General features: G+C 42.1%; 1 protein-coding gene across 6 annotated transcripts in view; it reads left to right on the forward strand.

Annotated features, from left to right (window-relative positions):
• Positions 1-19238, forward strand: part of LOC110830682 (WD repeat-containing protein 47) — a 123114-nt gene that overhangs the window by 32207 nt on the left and 71669 nt on the right. For all 6 annotated transcript variants that reach the window (XM_087359886.1, XM_087359903.1, XM_087359896.1 and 3 more), the window contains one exon: positions 74-1714. In XM_087359886.1, coding sequence (XP_087216012.1) covers positions 93-1714 — 1622 coding nt within the window. In that variant the 5' untranslated portion in view covers positions 74-92. The remainder of the gene's footprint in view (positions 1-73; positions 1715-19238) is intronic.

Genomic DNA, 19238 nt, shown 5'->3' on the forward strand with positions numbered 1-19238 from the left:
GCTTTATACACACTGATGTTGAGTTGATATACTCGTATTGCTGACTGTTGAGAGTAAGTTGTTGGTGTTGCAGATTGCGGATTCGATACGTGATGCCGTCGGCGCACCTGACGCTGCGCGAGGAGGACGTGGTGCGCCTCACCCTCGAGTTCTTACACACCCGGGAGCTACACATATCTCAGCTCAGCCTAGAGCGGGAGACGGGTGTTATCAACGGCACGTTTTCAGACGACGTTCTGTTCCTCAGGCAGCTAATCCTTGACGGGCAGTGGGATGACGTCCTTGAATTCATCCAGCCACTGGAGGCGCTTCAGGCATTCGACATGCGTCGATTCCGGTACTCGATCTTGCGCCACAAGTACGTGGAATTGCTCTGCATAAAGTCAGAGGCCCTGGTGACGTCTGGTCCCATCAGCAATGTGGACAGTGCCGTCGAGGATGTTGTTAAAGTGCTCCACGAACTTGAACTCGTGGCGCCTTCCAAAGAGGATTACTCAAATTTGTGTTTGTTGCTTACATTACAGCGTTTGTCAGACCACCTGCAGTACAAGGACTGGAACCCAAGCAACGCCCGCGTTCAGTGCTTTCGAGAAGTGTTTCCTCTGGTCGAGAAGTTCTTACCCGGTGATAGGAAGACCTCAGAGCAGGCTTCAAATATCGTGAATACTACAGCGAAAAACGACAGACTGATCCATTTAATTATAAAGGGAATACTTTACGAGTCTTGTGTCAACTATTGTCAGGCTAAAGCCACGGGTTCCAAGGATTCCCAGCAACAAGAAATGACTTTCTCGCGTCTATTGGACGGTTCTGTGGGATATAGTGACTCAGATCTCAGTCTGTTGTCCTGGTTGCAGAGTATACCGTCGGACACTTTCTCAGTGCCGTTCGAACAGCGAACTCTTAATGTGGATATCGAACGGTTGGAACGGCCATCCCTGGAGACCTCTTGGACGGAACACATGTTAGTGACGCCTATCAAACCGAAATTGTTCCCACATTCGGCCATGCCGTTCACCCGACCTCGATCCGCTGCCGATGTCATGTCGCGGTCCTTGCTTCCAGCTTTAGACGGACTGCCCTTTGGACTAGCTGGTCAGCAAGGCAGTGGCGGTGGCTTGGGAGCTCATAACCGGAACCATAGTCCGATGATGATGGCGCTCTCTACTGGGGATATCAACACAGGCAACGCGATGTCTCGTTCGTCCTTCGCCAGTTTCCACCTCACTGGTTACAAGAATAACAAGCTGATGAACACGTCGGTAGACAGGCTGTTTGAAAACGATGGTGATGTTTTCCTGAGCAGTAGTTACGCTGATTTCCAGCAGTTACCGGCGATTCTAGAAAGTACCCCAAAACCGCAACCCCCTCCTCGTGCCAGAGGGAGATCTCGCAGCCCTGATAAGAAAGGTGGCGTGGTCTCCTCCGCCGCGTCCACACCCGAGCACAGAGGCAGAGAGTCTCCTGCGACAGCGAGGTCGTCCCGCCGGGACTCGCTCACGGACAAGCCGGCGGCCATGCACAGTGGCACAACGGTGGTGCTGACCGGAGCTGAGGCCAGTCCCGACCAGCAGCAAGGCTTCGACGGCGATTTGCTGAAGGAGTACCAACGCCAGAAGCAGCGGCTCCAGGAATCTCTGCAGGTGAAGGAACGAGAACGCGAGGATTTGATCCGACAGCTTCACACCACGGACAATCGATTGCAGGACAGCAGGTGAGTCAGTACTTCCCACAGCCGGTAGGGGCGCATCGTCGGCCTCTTACGTCGGTGTTTGAAGGCGGAATATTTACTTCGTCTGTTGGTTAAAGTGCGGATTAGGAATGGGTTTCTCCAGTGGACCGAGTTTACTAATGGCGGAATCAGAACCAGAAACTTTTTTTGTTTGTAGATTACTAGACAAAGGAAAATGCCCAATGCATTGATGTTTGTTGATGGCTGAGGAAGATAATAGGACGTTAAAAAAACATGAATTAATAAGAGTGTGGAGAATATTTATGATTTTTAAGATTGCGGTCACTAAATGTCTGGGTGTTCAAGTCTAGGAGAAAATTATGGGTGCGACACGTAGTATGCATGGGGAGTTAAGAAATGCGTGCAATATTTTGGTTAAAATACAGACATACCTCGGAGATATTGCGGGTTCGGTGCCAGACCACCGCAATAAAGCGAGTCACGCGAACTTTTTGGTTTCCCAGTGCATATAAAAGTTATGTTTACTCTCTACTGTGGTCTATTAAGTCTAAAAACAACGCGAGAATTACCGAAATGTGACGCAGAGACACGAAGTGAGCGCGTGATGTTGGGAAAATGGCGCCGATAGACTTGCTCGACGCAGGGTTGCCACACACCTTCAATTTGAGGGAAAAAAAAGAGAGATTCACCTGAAGATGGAAGCGGAGTCAGCTTCCGAAACGTATCGATTTTGTTTTCAGTGTACTGAACGAATGTTAAGTCTATAGAAACAGCAGTACAGTAATCCATCATATAATAAGATTAAAACAGTGGTAAATGTTAGTATTTTTGTTCGTGTTTTCTGTCTTCTGATGATTGTGTCCGCTGTTTCGAATTCTGCAAAAGTGAAATCTCGAACGATAATTTTTTCGAAAGTGTTTTCTACGACTCGTATCGGCTTGCACCTGTTTACGTGGCCCAGTTCCTTACTGATCCACTTCCTTTGCCGTTTGCTGGTGTGTCTTTGATATTAGCGTTCACTCGCCAGTCACGAATTCACTAAAGGTAACCCACAATGGACCAGCGGTGTGAAAGTGAAAATGGATTCTGCATTCCAGTGGAGCGTCGTCTCGTACTCGCGGGTGTAGAGGATTTTTGGGACCGTTTAGACTCCGGCTTCTTAGCGCAGAGGCCCGTGAGATTCGTGGTAGACGACATGCCACCGTCACAAGGTTTTCTCCGAGTTAACTCGGTTCGCTCCTGCGTACACATCCGAGGTGACCGATAGCCCCCGACCATCTCTTGTCTATCACAAACTTTTTACACAAGTTCTGAGTTTGGTGCGTGACACCGCGAAGTAGACTCTCCCTTTTTCGCCAAGGAGACGGAACAGGACGTCGTTCGCCGTGCCAGGGCGTGTTTCAGCATTGTCTCTTGCCAGAATTTGGAGCAGGAAAACACGAATGACGAAGCACGTGGACGATACGTTCAGCGATAACTTTTGTGGCCTCGTGAGACCCATTACATTTGACCTCCGTGTTCATACAGCACGACTTATCTACGTCAGATTACCGAAGAACATCGTGAATGAAGATTTCTGTCTTCTGGGTTGTTGCGCTGTGTAGTCTGGTCGATGTTAACCAACGTTTCAGAGGTCATACTGCCTCCGTCATCAGGGCGATGAGTATGAATATTTCCGTCTTCTGGGTTGTCTGGTCGATGTTAACCAACGTTTCAGAGGTCATACTGCCTCCGTCATCAGGGCGATGAGTATGAAGATTTCTGTCTTCTGGGTTGTTGCGCTGTGTAGTCTGGTCGATGTTAACCAACGTTTCGGAGGTGATACTGCCTCCGTCATCAGGGCGATGAGTATGAATATTTCCGTCTTCTGGGTTGTCTGGTCGATGTTTACCAACGTTTCGGAGGTCATACTGCCTCCGTCATCAGGGCGATGAGTATGAATATTTCCGTCTTCTGGGTTGTCTGGTCGATGTTAACCAACGTTTCAGAGGTCATACTGCCTCCGTCATCAGGGCGATGAGTATGAAGATTTCTGTCTTCTGGGTTGTTGCGCTGTGTAGTCTGGTCGATGTTAACCAACGTTTCAGAGGTCATACTGCCTCCGTCATCAGGGCGATGAGTATGAAGATTTCTGTCTTCTGGGTTGTTGCGCTGTGTAGTCTGGTCGATGCTAACCAACGTTTCGGAGGTCATACTGCCTCCATCATCAGGGCGATGAGTATGAAGATTTCTGTCTTCTGGGTTGTTGCGCTGTGTAGTCTGGTCGATGTTTACCAACGTTTCGGAGGTGATACTGCCTCCGTCATCAGGGCGATGAGTATGAATATTTCCGTCTTCTGGGTTGTCTGGTCGATGTTAACCAACGTTTCAGAGGTCATACTGCCTCCGTCATCAGGGCGATGAGTATGAAGATTTCTGTCTTCTGGGTTGTTGCGCTGTGTAGTCTGGTCGATGTTAACCAACGTTTCAGAGGTCATACTGCCTCCGTCATCAGGGCGATGAGTATGAAGATTTCTGTCTTCTGGGTTGTTGCGCTGTGTAGTCTGGTCGATGTTAACCAACGTTTCAGAGGTCATACTGCCTCCGTCATCAGGGCGATTCATCGCCCTGATGACGGAGGCAGTATGACCTCTGAAACGTTGGTTAACATCGACCAGACTACACAGCGCAATAACCCAGAAGACGGATATCTTCATACTCACCGCTGTGAGAACCTCAAGTCTTACATAAACATCGTGAATCTTAAGCGACCGATGAACATAGATAATTAACAGCAAAGATGACTTAAATTTGCAGGGAGTTAGACGACAGATGTGATGATATTAAGTGTCGTGTCCACCAGAGTCCGTGGCGTCTATACCGAGGAAAGTAAATTATAATTTTGAGGCGAACGTGTGTCATATACTGTCTCGAAGTTAAAAGTTTCTGTTTAAAAGTATTTATTTTATCCATACGCAGCCGTGCTGTGGTTTAATCACACACCTAGGTCCTTGTGAAGGAAGGCAATGAACAGATTTCAGCTGTCGGGAATCTTATTACAACGCACCGGGCTGGAACGTTTTAATTGGTTGGGTTCAACGAACTGAGGACCACGTCATAACCAGTTCTTCGACGTTGTTAATTGGTCTCTGTCTATTGTAATCAACATGCACCGCTGTCATTCTACGTAACTTGTGTTTAGAATATTGTTTACTTATTACGAGCGGTAACTTCGTAAGCTAAGAGTACTCGCCTTTTATGACACCGGAAGAGTCATTAGTGTTCACAGTAGCTCGCTACCGGTCTCTGTCCTGAGCTAGATGAATCCAGACACAACCTCTAACCGTGTTTCCTTCACATACATTTTAATATTATCCTCATTGTTAACATTAGTATTTGGCAAAGAGTACAAATTACGAAGCTTGTTTGGGCCCAAATTATCCTTTTTTCAGGCAGTCTCATTCCGCCCCCCCCCCCCCCCGTACGCACGAGACAAGTTTCACGTTCAGGAAAACAACATGCGAAATTGTAGTTTTTATGTATTTTAATTTTACTTGTAGATGAGAAATACTGACGAGCTTAAAAATCTGTACTCCTCCCCCAGTATTGTGAGGGTGATTAAGGCGAGAAGAATGAGATGGGCTGGGCATGTAGCGCTCATGGATGGGACAAGAGGTGTGCACCGGGTATTGGTTGGGAAGCCTAAGGGGAAGAGACAGCTGGGGAGACCTAGACGTAGATGGGAGGATAATCTCAGGCGGGATCTATGGGAGATAGGAGTCGAAGGAGATTGGATTTTGTTGGCCCAGGACAGGGGCCGGTGGAGGGCTTTGGTTAATTCGGTGATGAACCTTTGGGTTCGGTAAGCCATCTGGTTGGTTGGGTCCACTATTTGGGAAGCCTGAGGGGAAGAGACCTCTGGGGAGACCTAGACGTAGATGGGAGGATAATCTCAGGCGGGATCTATGGGAGATAGGAGTCGAAGGAGACTGGATTTTGTTGGCCCAGGACAGGGTCCGGTGGAGGGCTTTGGTTAATTCGGTGATGAACCTTTGGGTTCGGTAAGCCATCTAGTTGGTTAGAAGAGATTCTGAACTTTCTGATAGCAAGCATTCCCGTAAGTTAACTTCTTCGTAATTTCCTCGCAAATGTAATTCTGATTCTGTTAAAGCTGTTTACAGATATTTAAATTTTGCCACATTTTCAAAGTGTACCCTGACGAGACATGAACGTACTTCATTTCCTCTACGTTTGCTTCTAGAAGAACGTTATTATTAGCATCTGATAGAGCATTTATGCGTTTCTTCATCGTATTTACGTTTCCAGCTAAGAAAGTCAAATCGTTGGTATACGATAGATCGATTAGAAGCTGTGAGTTCCATTCATTTTCAGCCCCACTTTGTTTCCTTGGAGCTCTCTGATGGCGTATTCCAAGGCGAAGTTGAAAACCAATGGAAAAGCGTCTTGTTTCAGATTATTCCGAGCCAAAAAATAATTTGCACTATACACAACTCCGACGTCATTTTGCGACTCGTAAACGTTTGGATCCGTAGTCCGTGTGTAGGATGAAGGTTTTCTGTCACCTGTTCATAGATGTCAGTGTGTTGCTCTTCTGCTAATCGCTTTAGCGTTGTTCCCACGCCGTAGACATAATTCGGGTATCTCGGACGTGTATGGATGAGACAGCTTCTGGAGACGACCGGCGGTGTGGGAACGGGTGAAACCCTCGTTGACACAGCAGGACACTGACTTTTGTACATATGGGACAGAGAAACATCGCGCAATGTCGTCTCAGTCTGTAGGACCTGAGGTGTTCACGGCGGTGAGTCTGAAGATGGCTGTCTTCTAGGTTATTGCGCCGTGTACTCTGGTAGAAGTTTACCGACGTTCGACCTGATGATGGAGGCAGGAAGGACATCTGAAACGTCGGTAAACTTCTACCAGAGTACACGGCGCAATAACCTAGAAGACAGCCATCTTTGGTCTCAGTCTTCATGGACACGTAAATTGTTACGATACATTGTTTCTTGCGAAGCTAATAGTTGCTCAGCTCCTCGTATTTTATGTAACTCGAACAGAAATATTTTAAGTCTATTTTAATATGACCCTGTGATCTACTTCTAGGTCTTCCAACTGGTCTCTTTTCTGGAGGGTTTTCGACCAAAATATTTGTATGATGTTTATTTTTCCCAGGGGTCTTAGAAATAGCTTATGGGTTTTATCGTGACAATGTCTTTATCATATCGAAGATTCAGTTCACGATTTTACACGATTTTCGTCCTTGCAAGAAATGGCGGCCGGATTTAAGACGCCCCGTGGCTCGGTCGAGTAGTGTTGACGACTTCAGTGGGTGCGTTACTTTGCCCGAAGCGTAATTCAATATCCGGACACGTAACGCATTCCTGATGACCGTTAATGTGTTTAGTATACACGTTAAACCGTCTTTCGTCTTGGTAAGGAATGTGTTTTACCCAGAGACAGATGACGCTGGTCCACCTTGACCTCGTGCCTGAGTTTTTAAAGTGTGTCGTGCAAGGAATATGTTGAAGGAATTTTTTCCGTAAGTTAAGAAGACAGCCCCCACGTACTTTCGCCGAGCATCAGATTTGCAACAAATTTGTTTTCATAGTCCCGATGTTTATTATAAGTTCCCTTGGTGTACTATTTTCTGTTTTACATATAAGGGGCCCAGTTATTGTGGTTTGGTGTTACAGATTTCTCTTAAGAAAATTCGGAATACAAATTGCGAGACAAATATTACGCAGTCTTCCGAAGTAGGCCAAAATCTCGACGTATCTATTCCAAATCTGAACCAGCGTACATATAATTTTTATTAATTTTGCACTAATTATTTGTTCTCATGTTATGTGGTTTTTTTAAATATGATAAATTGTACTCTAAATCAGGGGTGGCCAACCCGCGGGCCGCATGTGGCCCGCCTTGAACATTTTTCCGGCCCGCGAGATTTATCACACTTTTACAAAATATATTTATTTTATAATGGCCAAAGTAGTGAAAACCAATGTATTAAAAAAATACATTATTTGTGCATCCATATATTCAAAAATTATCTGTCGAAATTATGAGAAAAAATTAACTTTGATTTTAAAATAATATTCTTGCGAATATATGACAGATATTGCCTGTTTCATTATTTTTATTTCATTCATATTTATATATTTTTTATATTTAATTTTTAGTGCTATATATTTCTTTACAATGTAGGCTTAGTATCATTATTATTATATTATCTATGTTTACATGTAAGAATAATAGTAAAGACAATAATAATAATAACTCATTATGTTTCAATTTTTCACTCCAAAAACATGTCTATAGTGTATCTAAATCTAATATGGGGATATATAATTTTACATGTGGCCAGCGGAGTTATGATGCATTTCCAAAGTGGCCCGAAAGATCATTTGGGTTGGCCACCCCTGCTCTAAATGGATCTTGTTCGTTCTGAGTTACCGACACGTATTTTTCCGTAAGTCTTACCTCGTACCAATTGTGCGTCTTTTTATCTACTTTGAGAGAACCTGAAAAAGGCGACCAAAACTTTTGAAGTCTGATTCTTCTACAAAAAGAGGACAAAAACACGGGAGAATTTATTTGATATTATGGAGAAAGCAGTTCAGTAGGAAAATGAAAGGTGCCCGAAGGTAAACCTACAGAAATCAGCCGTTGAAGGCGGGAAAAAATATTGGAAGAGCGAACTAAAGTTTCCAGAAGGGACGGTCAGAGGAGCTTCTGGAGAGCAAGAACGGCATGAGGCACATTGACATTATCCTGCACGCCCGGCAAGACACAAAAAGTGCAGAAACGTGTGACGGACATTGATGCGTAATTGGGTTTGCAGTTTATGAAAAACCGACTTTTTAAAAAACCGATTTTCGAATTTTTACAAAAAAAAACAAACAAAATATAATTAAAACAGTAAAAAATATTTATACTTATTTTAAAAATTTGCAGTTTATGTAATATTTATGGAACTACAAAAATATAACAAAATAAAATATACTCCATACAGAACCAAATAAAAAACTAAAATACCTATAATCCGTACAAAATACAAATTTTTATTCCTTTTAGTGTTTTTCTTCAGGAAATATGATTTCAAAAAACATAAAATGTCCACTGAACGATTACTTAATCTTGTTCTTATTCCAGATACAAATTTGCCTGAAATAGAAAATTCTCTCTCATTGGCTACTGAACTTGGTTTTATCGTTTTCAGGGCATCAAATAATAAATCCAAATTCTTTGTTCTTTTCAAATACTGAAAATTCGCCCTTCAGTGTCTTCGGATTTGATATTATCTCTTCAGGTTCCTCAAGAAACCTTCTTTTCGAGCTTTGCCCTGATTAATAGTTTCTCCGTCTCCGATATATTCGTCATCGGAATCTGTTTCCATACAAGAATTTGGATAAATTCTAGACAGTATTTTTCCAGATAACTTAATAATATATCGAGTTTCGAAAGTAGTGGAAATTCACTAGATTTCTTTGTCGAAATGTTTCGTGGATTTTGCAAATGTAACAAAAGGGTTACCAATCCAACTTGTCTTCTTTCTCGAATTCGTACTTCTAAAGCATTTAATAATTTGGAACTAATTTCAGTCTTTAAATTTTTTAGTTCGTTTAACAGAAATTTTTACATATTAATTCTAGTATGTAAAACCGGTTTTTTTTAAATTTTAAAAGCCGGTCTTCGAATTTTACAAATTCATCCAAAAAACCGGTTTTTAAAAACCGACACACTCTTTTAGGATGAAGCTTAAGAAACATTGCGAAGGAGCTTGGATTTCTGTGGAAGGAGACGGGAAACAAAAGGATGGTCCTGATCGAAAAGAATGAGTCGTCATTCTTCATGAGGAAGGCCGCCGTGGCTTACTTTCCATATTAAAATGATCAATCACTAAATCTGTTTTGTTTTAAAAATCGCCCATAAAAATTATCACCACCTTCTACGGAAGTATATATATATGAGATTAGGTTTTCTTTGTATGACTGTACCTTCTGAAGGCTGTCGACTGCCACGAAGCAAACGGCGGTCACTTCGAACACCTGCGCTGGATTCGATAATTCACGTATTTAGTTTAACAATTTTTTTATTTCTTTAATTGGATTTGTGTGTAAATATTTTTGGGACAGCCTGTAGTTGTAAGGCACCATTTCGAGGAATGGTTTAACCCAGCAAGGGACAATTCCACGATTTCCAGCACGAGCACGTAACCATTTTCCGTTTTGCCATACGCCAGTCTTATTATATTCATTGTGGTTATTTGGTGGCTGTGCCGGGCACGACACGGCACAGCCCGGTATTGACTCTGTCGCGTGATCACCGCGTTTACTGTTCTACTGTCAGAGTTAGTTGTGTATTAGGGAAGTAGGTTATGAGGTTCGGAGGTCGAGGGAATTGGCCTGGGTTCGTGTCTCGTGATGGGTTTTCGTATAACCAGAATCTACAGAACTTTGAAAGCGAACACAGGAACACCTAAGGGCTAGTGAGGATTTTGGTCTAGAAATAAATGCAGAAAAGACAAAGTATATGACAATGTCTCAGCATCAGAATTCAGGACAGAACCAGAATGTAAGGGTAGCTAATGAATCGTCCGAAAATGTGACAAAATCCAAGTATTTGGGGACGAAACTGAGAAATCATTATCACATTAATGACGAAACCAAGGGAAGATTAAATTCAGGGAATGTTTGCTATCGTCCAAACAAAATCTTTTGTCCTCTCGTCTTGTAAGGTTAAAATGTACAAAAATGGTAATTTTGCCAGTTGTGCTGTATGGGTTCGAATCCTGGTCTCTCACTTTGAGGGAGGATCATAGATCGAGGGTCTTTGATAACTGAGTGTTGAGGGGGATATTTGGACCTAAAAGGGGGGAAGACGGATCATGGGGAAAATTTCGTAATGATGAGCTTCAAGGCCCGTAATCCTCACCTGATATTCTTAGGGTGATTAAATCGAGGAGGATGAGGTGGGCAGGACATGTGGCACGTATGGAGGTTGGGAGGGGCGAGGAGGACACCTAGGCGCAGGTGAGAGGTTAACGTTAAGAAGGGCCTTACGGACATCGGAATCGGTGGAGCGCATTGGATGCAGATGGCTCAGGATAGAGCCTGGTTGCGGGATTTTGTGAACACGGTGATGAACCTTCGGGTTCCATAAAGAAAGTGGCTATTCTTTGACAAGATGAGTACGCAATCGACTTTTCAAAGAATTTCCTGCGCCATTGTGAGTGAGAGTGAGTGAGTCTCACCTGTTTTAACATTCAATGAATCAGAATTTTTTATTTCGTGTAATTCTCAGAATAAACAAATAATTTCCTTGATAATCTTTAATCAAGTGGTCTTCGTAATGATGAAGTTGTGTTTTCTTTGCGGTACGGAATTCTCAGATGTTATTTGGACGGTCTTTTGTTCAGTAATTATTTTTTTTCTATTTAAATGCAAAATATCAGGTTTTTTCGTTTTTGATAGGAAACATGCCTGAAGCATAGAGGTGATCCCAATTATATTTGGGGGTTTAATAAGCAAATCGTGGGGTATTTTGATTCAAGAGTCGCATGTGATTTACTCAATAGTTTGGGCACAGAACCAGTGTAATTCTTCAGATCTGCTTACTTCCTGTCGTGTGGATGAGTGTTCGGTTTCTCGATTAGTCAGGCTGTCTGTGCTGAATGATCTATGCTTAATTGATCATCAGTTGTCCGTCTTAAACAGGTAGTCATAAATCCAGCCTCTTTAAAATGAAGCTCTAATTTGACGTTTCTCGATTTGTCAGTTGACATGTCGTAAATGAATCTGATGTTATATAACCATTTAAAGAACAGATCAAATTTGAATAATAGAATAATTTGGCGGCTATTTGCGAGAAAACACACAACACCGCTACTGAGTTCAGACTTTTATGTTGTTTATCAGAAGCTGTGATGTTTATTCTGACCTCAAACCGAAACCCAGGGAACTTCGTTGGCGAAATATGGAGTAGCTAAAACGAGTTCACGAGACTTTTTCAGCAGGAGACGTGTAATAGATAAATAACATTATCTTGGATAATGAACAGACAAAGGTCTGGCCTAGAGTGACTGTTCGGGAATTATACTTGAGAAAATTAGAAATCTGCAGTCAGAATAAATTGTGGTGTGATCTGTAGTCGAATTGGGTACGATGTCCCGGTGTCAATTCTGTTGATTAATTTATCCCAGACAGCAGTACGTAAGTCAGATGGTCGCATTAGGTTTATATGAGAAGTTTGTCAGATGTCTCCAAAACGAGGCTGTTAGTGTTAAAAGTTTTGAATGTGGCTTAGAAGTTAATGTTTCTGTGTGTTGCATGCTTCTAAGTTGTTTTTCAGTCTTGCAAAATCCTCCTTCTCTACTAATGAATAAAAGATTCTCACTTCTGATATGGTGCAGGTCAGCGTGCTACTGTTCAGTTATTTTGTGGAGGCCGCTGAGTTTTGCGCGGCTGTATTCATTCTTACGAACTCGCGTGTCTGAAGGCGTTTGAATCAGCTGGTACCTACGTTACGTATAGTCTCCCAGCAAGCTAGGCAATTTTCATACCAGCAAGGCGCTGTTAGGCACACCCGCGGATCATTCCGAACCCAAGTGAATGTTTAGGTGGCATGAGTCGGAACTGTTTATTCAACAAAATATGATGCTTTACGGTAGGAGAATGTTTATTATTATATCGGAGGCTGAAGCGATCGCACGGGTTAGGTAACCACTGGGCGTTGTCGGAATATACATTATTACCGCCTCTCTTTTCGTATCCGATGCCTGACATCTGTCTGGGTAGACCAGCGGCCACTATAAAATAGCGAGATTGTATCTCAGAGGTCTGCTTCGTGCAGGTTCGCAACTTGGAACTGAAACCTGTGAATGACAAGCGATTGATACTGGAACAAGATTGTGGGGGAGTAAGTAAATTGGAACCGAGTTGAGTCTCGTTCGCCAACGAATCGGTTTGCGATGGTAACGACCTCGATGCTTTTCGCATCATGGCGTGACGTAGTCGTCCGTATAGGTTAGGAATTTACGTCAGCTGTGGGGTAAATGATCTTGTCCCTTAAAACATAATTTAAAATTAGACTTTTGAAGAGTAGGCACCGGCGTAGAAGATTGGAAAGTTGGAATTAGATTTTTTATTTACTGTGTGGAAGAATGGTGGTGGAACCTAAGATCGGAGCTTATAGTAATGAATTCGCAGGCACCTACAATAATAACCTGTACCATCCTAAGGTTACGAGCTTTTGAATTACATACATGAATAAAAGTATTTTATTAATGTGTAGTTTTTTACGTGAGGAATGTCTGTTGAATAAGTGTATATTTTAAATTACAGAGACATTCTTTAGAAGTTAATAGTAAATCAGCTAGTCAAAAAATCTTCCGGTAATTCAGTGACCCCCCAGGGTTCATTACCATAGTCCCTATCCTGAGAAGGATAAATCCATCCCACACCCTGTTTATTAAAGACGAATTTTAATATTTCGAATCCAAATACGTTTCGGCCTTTCGAGTGGTTACTTCCTTCCGGTTTTCAGACCACAACTTTGTGCACAGAATTTTTCAGATTCGTCTCGATTTGATCATCTTGGTAGAATTTAGTGACCAGTGCAAATTACGAAGTTGAAATTTTGAAAATTTCGGACGATATTCATTATAATACATAAAACTGTTATTTTGGACATAGTTTGTGTTCTATACAGGATGAACACAAAATAAATTTATACTTAAAACAAACGCGGTGTACTCAGAACTTCACACCTACTCCAGTCGATAGAAAAAGATTTATTTTTTCGAATTATCTCGGTGTTTGGTGGTGTTCCGCGCCTCCGGTAGAGGCCACTAGTTCAGAAATCGGTTTCTCCGCGACAGAGGAGTTGGTGTGTTATGCAGTTAGCGAAGAATGAGTCTGTAACAGCTGTGCACCGTCCATTTCGCACACAGTTGGAGCCACGCAGCCGAGAATGCATTTTCGCCGGAGTTTGAGTAGCCAATCACAACTGCCTCATCTCTTGTCACAAGGGAGCCTCGAAATGAGTGATCTCTGTGCGTCGTTCAGCTGTGTTTTTAACTGTTAGGAGTAAAGTTGTCTGACCGTGTACTTGTTTGTACTTTTAAACATCGTACACATTTCTAGGTTTATGATTTACCTCCAGACTTAATTTGACATCCGTAGCTCCAGTGATCTAATCATTACCTCATGCAGAAAAACTGAAAACCAAATTTTCCGCTATTTTTCCATTCTATAAAGAAATCGTCTCACGAAATTTTATAATCATATTATTAGTGTTGTTCCCGCCTCACAAGTTCGCACTACCCTACGTTATTATTAGGTCATAGTGGCCGCGCGGTCTGGAACGTGGGCCTTGATCGCTCGTGCAGTGAGATCGTGGGTTTGAGTCCCGTCCTCAACTTTCTGTTGTGGTCTTGCGTCAGAGTCCAAGGGGTCCTGCCAAATGTCTTTAACCGATTAATAATTTCGGAAGTAATTTGAATTTTAACAGCCCACAAGGCTTATTCTACAAGAACGTATTATTATTATTATCCCATTAAATATTCACCACTTTATGGAGTATGTACTTCCATGTACCCGGGACAGACCTTGTACCTTAAGGTACATAGGGCAGCAGCTATTTCCGGGATACATTTTGTTTTTAATATGTATTACATGTATTATATAATTTTATTTTATGAAAGCGTCTTTCGGATTATGTTTGAAGTTCCCAAAATGGCGGTCTTCTGCAGTTCCCTGACGTCGTGATCGCCCGGGATGTTGGCCAAATATTTTTTGATTGATTTGGAGACAGTTCCAGTTGCTCCTATAATTATTAAAATTTTATTATTATTATTATAATTATGATTTTTATTAAATTTAAATATGGAGGCGGGATGGCCTCTAGTGGCGTGATGTTCCATTAATATCCGTCTGTTTGTTCAAAAACTAATCTTGCGGAAAGACGCAGACCACTGTGATGGATGATACTGTAAATCTTTGTTTAGGCCAGGAAACTTCTCTGACTGATTATCACTCTTAGAAGTTTGACCCTTTCCAAGCTGAACGGATGATGCCTTGAATAAATGAACTGTTTTGTCATTGAGATTTATATTGCGATCCTGAGTTTAAACTTACGCGCAAGACAATGTTAAAGTAAACGACTTTATAATGACTGGCATTCAGCGCAGTTGATAGTCGTTTTAATAATTAACTAGCACACACCTGAGGTAATTGCTCATACCGCCCTAGAATCTAGGAGATCTTTTACCCTAGCTGTTTGAGGACTTGCACAGAAATATCACAGATAACGTGAGTTAAGGCTATTTTTTATATAACGTTGTCACAAGGCTGGAGAATTCTGAAAACTGATGTATAATTAATTAATTAATTAATTGTGAATTTACGATTGAGCGAATATCACCTTAATACCACAGACAAGCTTTATTTGTATAGGCTAGGCTGCTGTTATTTTACGTAGTAATGGACCGAGCTTCGTGATCGAGTGTTTAGCATTATCGTCTCGTGTTGTGAGGTTCCAGGTTCAAATATGTGCCTGGGGGCTGTTCGTTGTTTAACCTAAGGTACTCCAGGTGAATTCCTCGGCGTAGTACCTTAAAGTAGGCCTCATGGATTTCCTTTTATATACTTTCAAGTTAATCACTCATTAGTCATATAATTTGACGTAAATAAATACGTGATAGTAATAATTTGATCTATAAACTGTTACTTTTACGTACATAGCGTTACGTTGTTTCGAAAAGAAACCTGAAATCGTCGTGACCTACTTTATAACTGTCATGCAAATCATAGATCAAGCTTCGGTGAACTTACCGAGTTTGATTATGTCTGTTTTAACGAATTAAATGCGAAGTAATGAAGTAGCAGGTCCCGTTTGTATTTGAACCGGAAATGAGGTCGTTAATATGTCACTACCGGTTTACAGTTTTCGTAATTCATTGCACATCGGGTTCTTGTAACGGTTAGCGAGGTCAGGGGTCAGTTGTCTCGTGCGACAAGAGCCCATAACTTTGTTTGCTAGGAGCTGCATTGCCGTGGATTGGTTGGTGTCAGCGACTGCCTGTGTGTTGCGCTGTAGATGGAATTTTATCGCAGGTAAGATCGTCTTAATTCCGAGACTGAAAATTTTGCTAGTAAATAATTTAATGACTACTGAAAGCTCCCAATTTCCCTCTGAATTCAAATTATTTAGCGAATTCTGCAAACCACAACATTTAGTATAAATTATTGGGGAAAATAATTGTAATTGTTTATCATGTTAGCATTCATTTGTCGTTAGGTTAAGTGTTCTGAGTAGATTACTAATTTTGCAGAAACTGCGCCAAATTGAGTGTCCATCTGCCCATATGTTATTATTCCGAAACTACCGAACGGATTTAAGAGCTCCCCATAAACATTTTTTGGCGGAATCTAAATTTTGTTCTCATCTGAAATATATTCGCGAGCAAATTAATGTGACTTCTCAGAGCTGAGGCCTTGGCGGGAATCCTGATTAATGAGTACAGAGTCAATGAGGACGGAGCGCCCACCAGATTTTCCTTCGTGGAGGGAACAGAAATTCCTAGCAGTGCCATTCTTGGGTCCGCGAAGTCGGTCACGGTGTGATAACGAGTCATTCAGTGATACATGACGTCATCGGAGGCTGTGCACCGTTACAAATGTTGCGCGCGCATGTCTCGTTCCTGTGATTGACAGCTGATGTGTGGTTGCTGTGTAGGTATGCGAGGTCATACGCTGTTGTATTTTGTACTCGGGAGTATTTAAGAAATACTTAATATAAACATTAACCCCCTCCACTCCCTACACCCTCTTCTAAGACATTTGCATTCAGCCACCCTCTAACTTTTTTAGCGGTTCGAACGCTGGCCTTGTAATCCTGGGGTCTCGGGTTCGAATTTATAACTTGTGTTGGGCAAGGCCGTGGTCTAGGCAACACGGAGTTTTCCTCCGTGGCATCCCAACAATTACTCCATTCACACACAGAAGAAGGCAATGGCAAACCACTTCTGGATCATCTGCCAAGAACGTATATGAACAGGTCCCAGTCCGAGAAGAGAAAAGGATGGAAGGATCCTGTTCATATGGACCTGTCGTCAGTCAGAACACTAAATAAAAAATAAGGTTGGTCATAGGGAGAGCGACTATGTTGGTACAGCCTTGTACACGTGTTTACATATGGGATTTTCTACACTGCAGGACGCGGCCAGAACTGACCGTCAATTGGCTGTGCTGCCCCTTGTAGAAGGTCTGAATTGGGCTCCTGGGTTTTGTCATCACTGATACAACGACCATTTATCAAAATATGCGTTTACGTGGCTTCGTGTATAACCTAACCTGAGATCCGTTTAATATTATTTACCCACTTACACCGTAGTCTCCTGAGTAAATTAATATCTTGAAGTTCCCCGACAAAATGTATGCATAATTCTCACCCCATACGTGATAAACGCCCTCTTTGATTACACAGCTGACTGACGTAACTGTGAATCATCGACAGGTTTTCCAGTTGCCGATGCATTAGTGAAGGTCACGGCTGAGCTCGTTCGTAGTGTCGTGGAAAGTCTTCTAAGGTTTGGTGTGAGAATTGTGGCGTGGGAACTGTTCTAGTAGGATTTATGCTGTATTCGTATTGAACATCTGCGGATTGTTTAAAACACATTCAATAACCACACACAGTGAGTATTTTAGATAGTGCAACTGTGAAGCAAATGTACACCGTGTGTCAGCGTTAACTGAAATTTCCTCACTAAGTTTAGCGTCTTTATATAATGCGTGTTGTCCAAATAATAAGGTTTATAACATCGTCTTACTCTCAGGAAGGTAAATCAGGCCCGACCAGCAATCTTCGCTTTTGTTTGAACGTGTATGGGTGAGCTCGAAGAAATTTTGGCATGTTTTTATGAAACGCGGTGGGAAATTTTGAGCTGGAAATAACAGACTTGTTGAACGTGTAATTATAAAATTTAAATTATCGACTGCTAAGTGTTGTGAAGTATGTAGATTTTTAAGATGATTTGTGCTTGGTACTGAAAATAACATGGCGACCTCATTAAATGTACCATTTTGTATGTTAAGATGTAGGCCTATCTATTTCATATTTTTATAGCTGATCTTCATGAGCGTAGTAGCAAGATTGGCGAAGTCCACAGTGTATTACGAATTTGTGTTTACAAGACGTCATTAATGAAATTCAATCTTTGATTAGGAATTTAAAGATAGTTAAAAAAATCATCTGACACAACGATTAAGCACGGGTTTTGACGAAAGGACTGTTATATATTTTTAATTGTTTTGATTTTTTTATGGGACCATCTGGTTTGGTGTCGGAAAAATTACGTAAAGCAATGCTGGACGTTTTTGACAATTTAATTTATGATAATAGCTTCCTCCATTAAATAACGCTGTGTATTTATTGTCAACAGAAATTCCTTTCGTGTATACACAGCAAGGTCGCTACGGCCTCGTGTAATGCAGCGAATTATTACGACTCTTAAACAGATTGTGCGTTTTTCCCATGAACTCTGTACATCTTTACGGCGTCCTGTTTTACCACAGCGACAGATTGGTCGTACTATGACAAATTTGCGTCATACATAACCCAGTTTTTTTAAAATTTGAGCTTCGTACGAGCACGAAAATGGCAGTTTTCTGGATTTTTGCGCCTTGTTGAAGTTTGTCGACGTTTCAAAAGGTGTTTGCTGCCGCCTTCAGGGCGAGGAGCGAGGACCTCTGAAACGTCGGCAGATTTCTACCAGATTAGACAGCGGAACAAACCAAAAGACTGGCATCTTTAACACAAGTTTAATATTGACGCGGGATTGAAGTAAAATTGCATTTTTTTTGGTATCGACTGATGTAGTGTTATTAATTACCATTGATAATGTAAACCTCGCGGGCCATTCTTTTTCGATGACACGGTGAACTCTGATCGTTACCCGGCCAAGTTGCGTAAGAACTTTACGCCGTAATTAATTGCAACAGGATTGCCGATCAGAACCCAGTGGTTTATGCAAGACGGAGCCAGGCCACACACAGCTAATTGGTCCCGTGATTTTCTGTATGAAAACTTCGGTCCCACAGTGATTTCTCATCGTTTTCCAGGACGCCATGATTGTGGCCAGGTCTGGAAACCCCACAGCCAAGATATTAATCCATGTGATTTATTTATGTGGGGCCTCATGAAGGAAACCTCGTTCATTAACCCTTTGAAGCCGAAGATCGTCTGAATATTATTTATGAATTCAGTCCGTACCGCGAAGAAAACACTACACCTCACCATTACGAAAATCAGCTGGTTAACCCTTTGAAGCCGAAGCTCGTCTTCATAATATTTACGAATCCAGACCGTACCGCGAAGAAAACACTTCACCTCACCATTACGAAAATCAGCTGGTTAACCCTTTGAAGGTGAAGCTCGTCTTCATAATATTTACGAATCCAGACCGTACCGCGAAGAAAACACTTCACCTCACCATTACGAAAATCAGCTGGTTAACCCTTTGAAGGTGAAGCTCGTCTTCATAATA

Source organism: Zootermopsis nevadensis, unplaced genomic scaffold, assembly GCF_977971745.1.
Source record: "Zootermopsis nevadensis isolate Lab colony 2312 unplaced genomic scaffold, Znev_1.0 Znev_ptg000003l, whole genome shotgun sequence".
NCBI lineage: Eukaryota > Metazoa > Arthropoda > Insecta > Blattodea > Termopsidae > Zootermopsis > Zootermopsis nevadensis.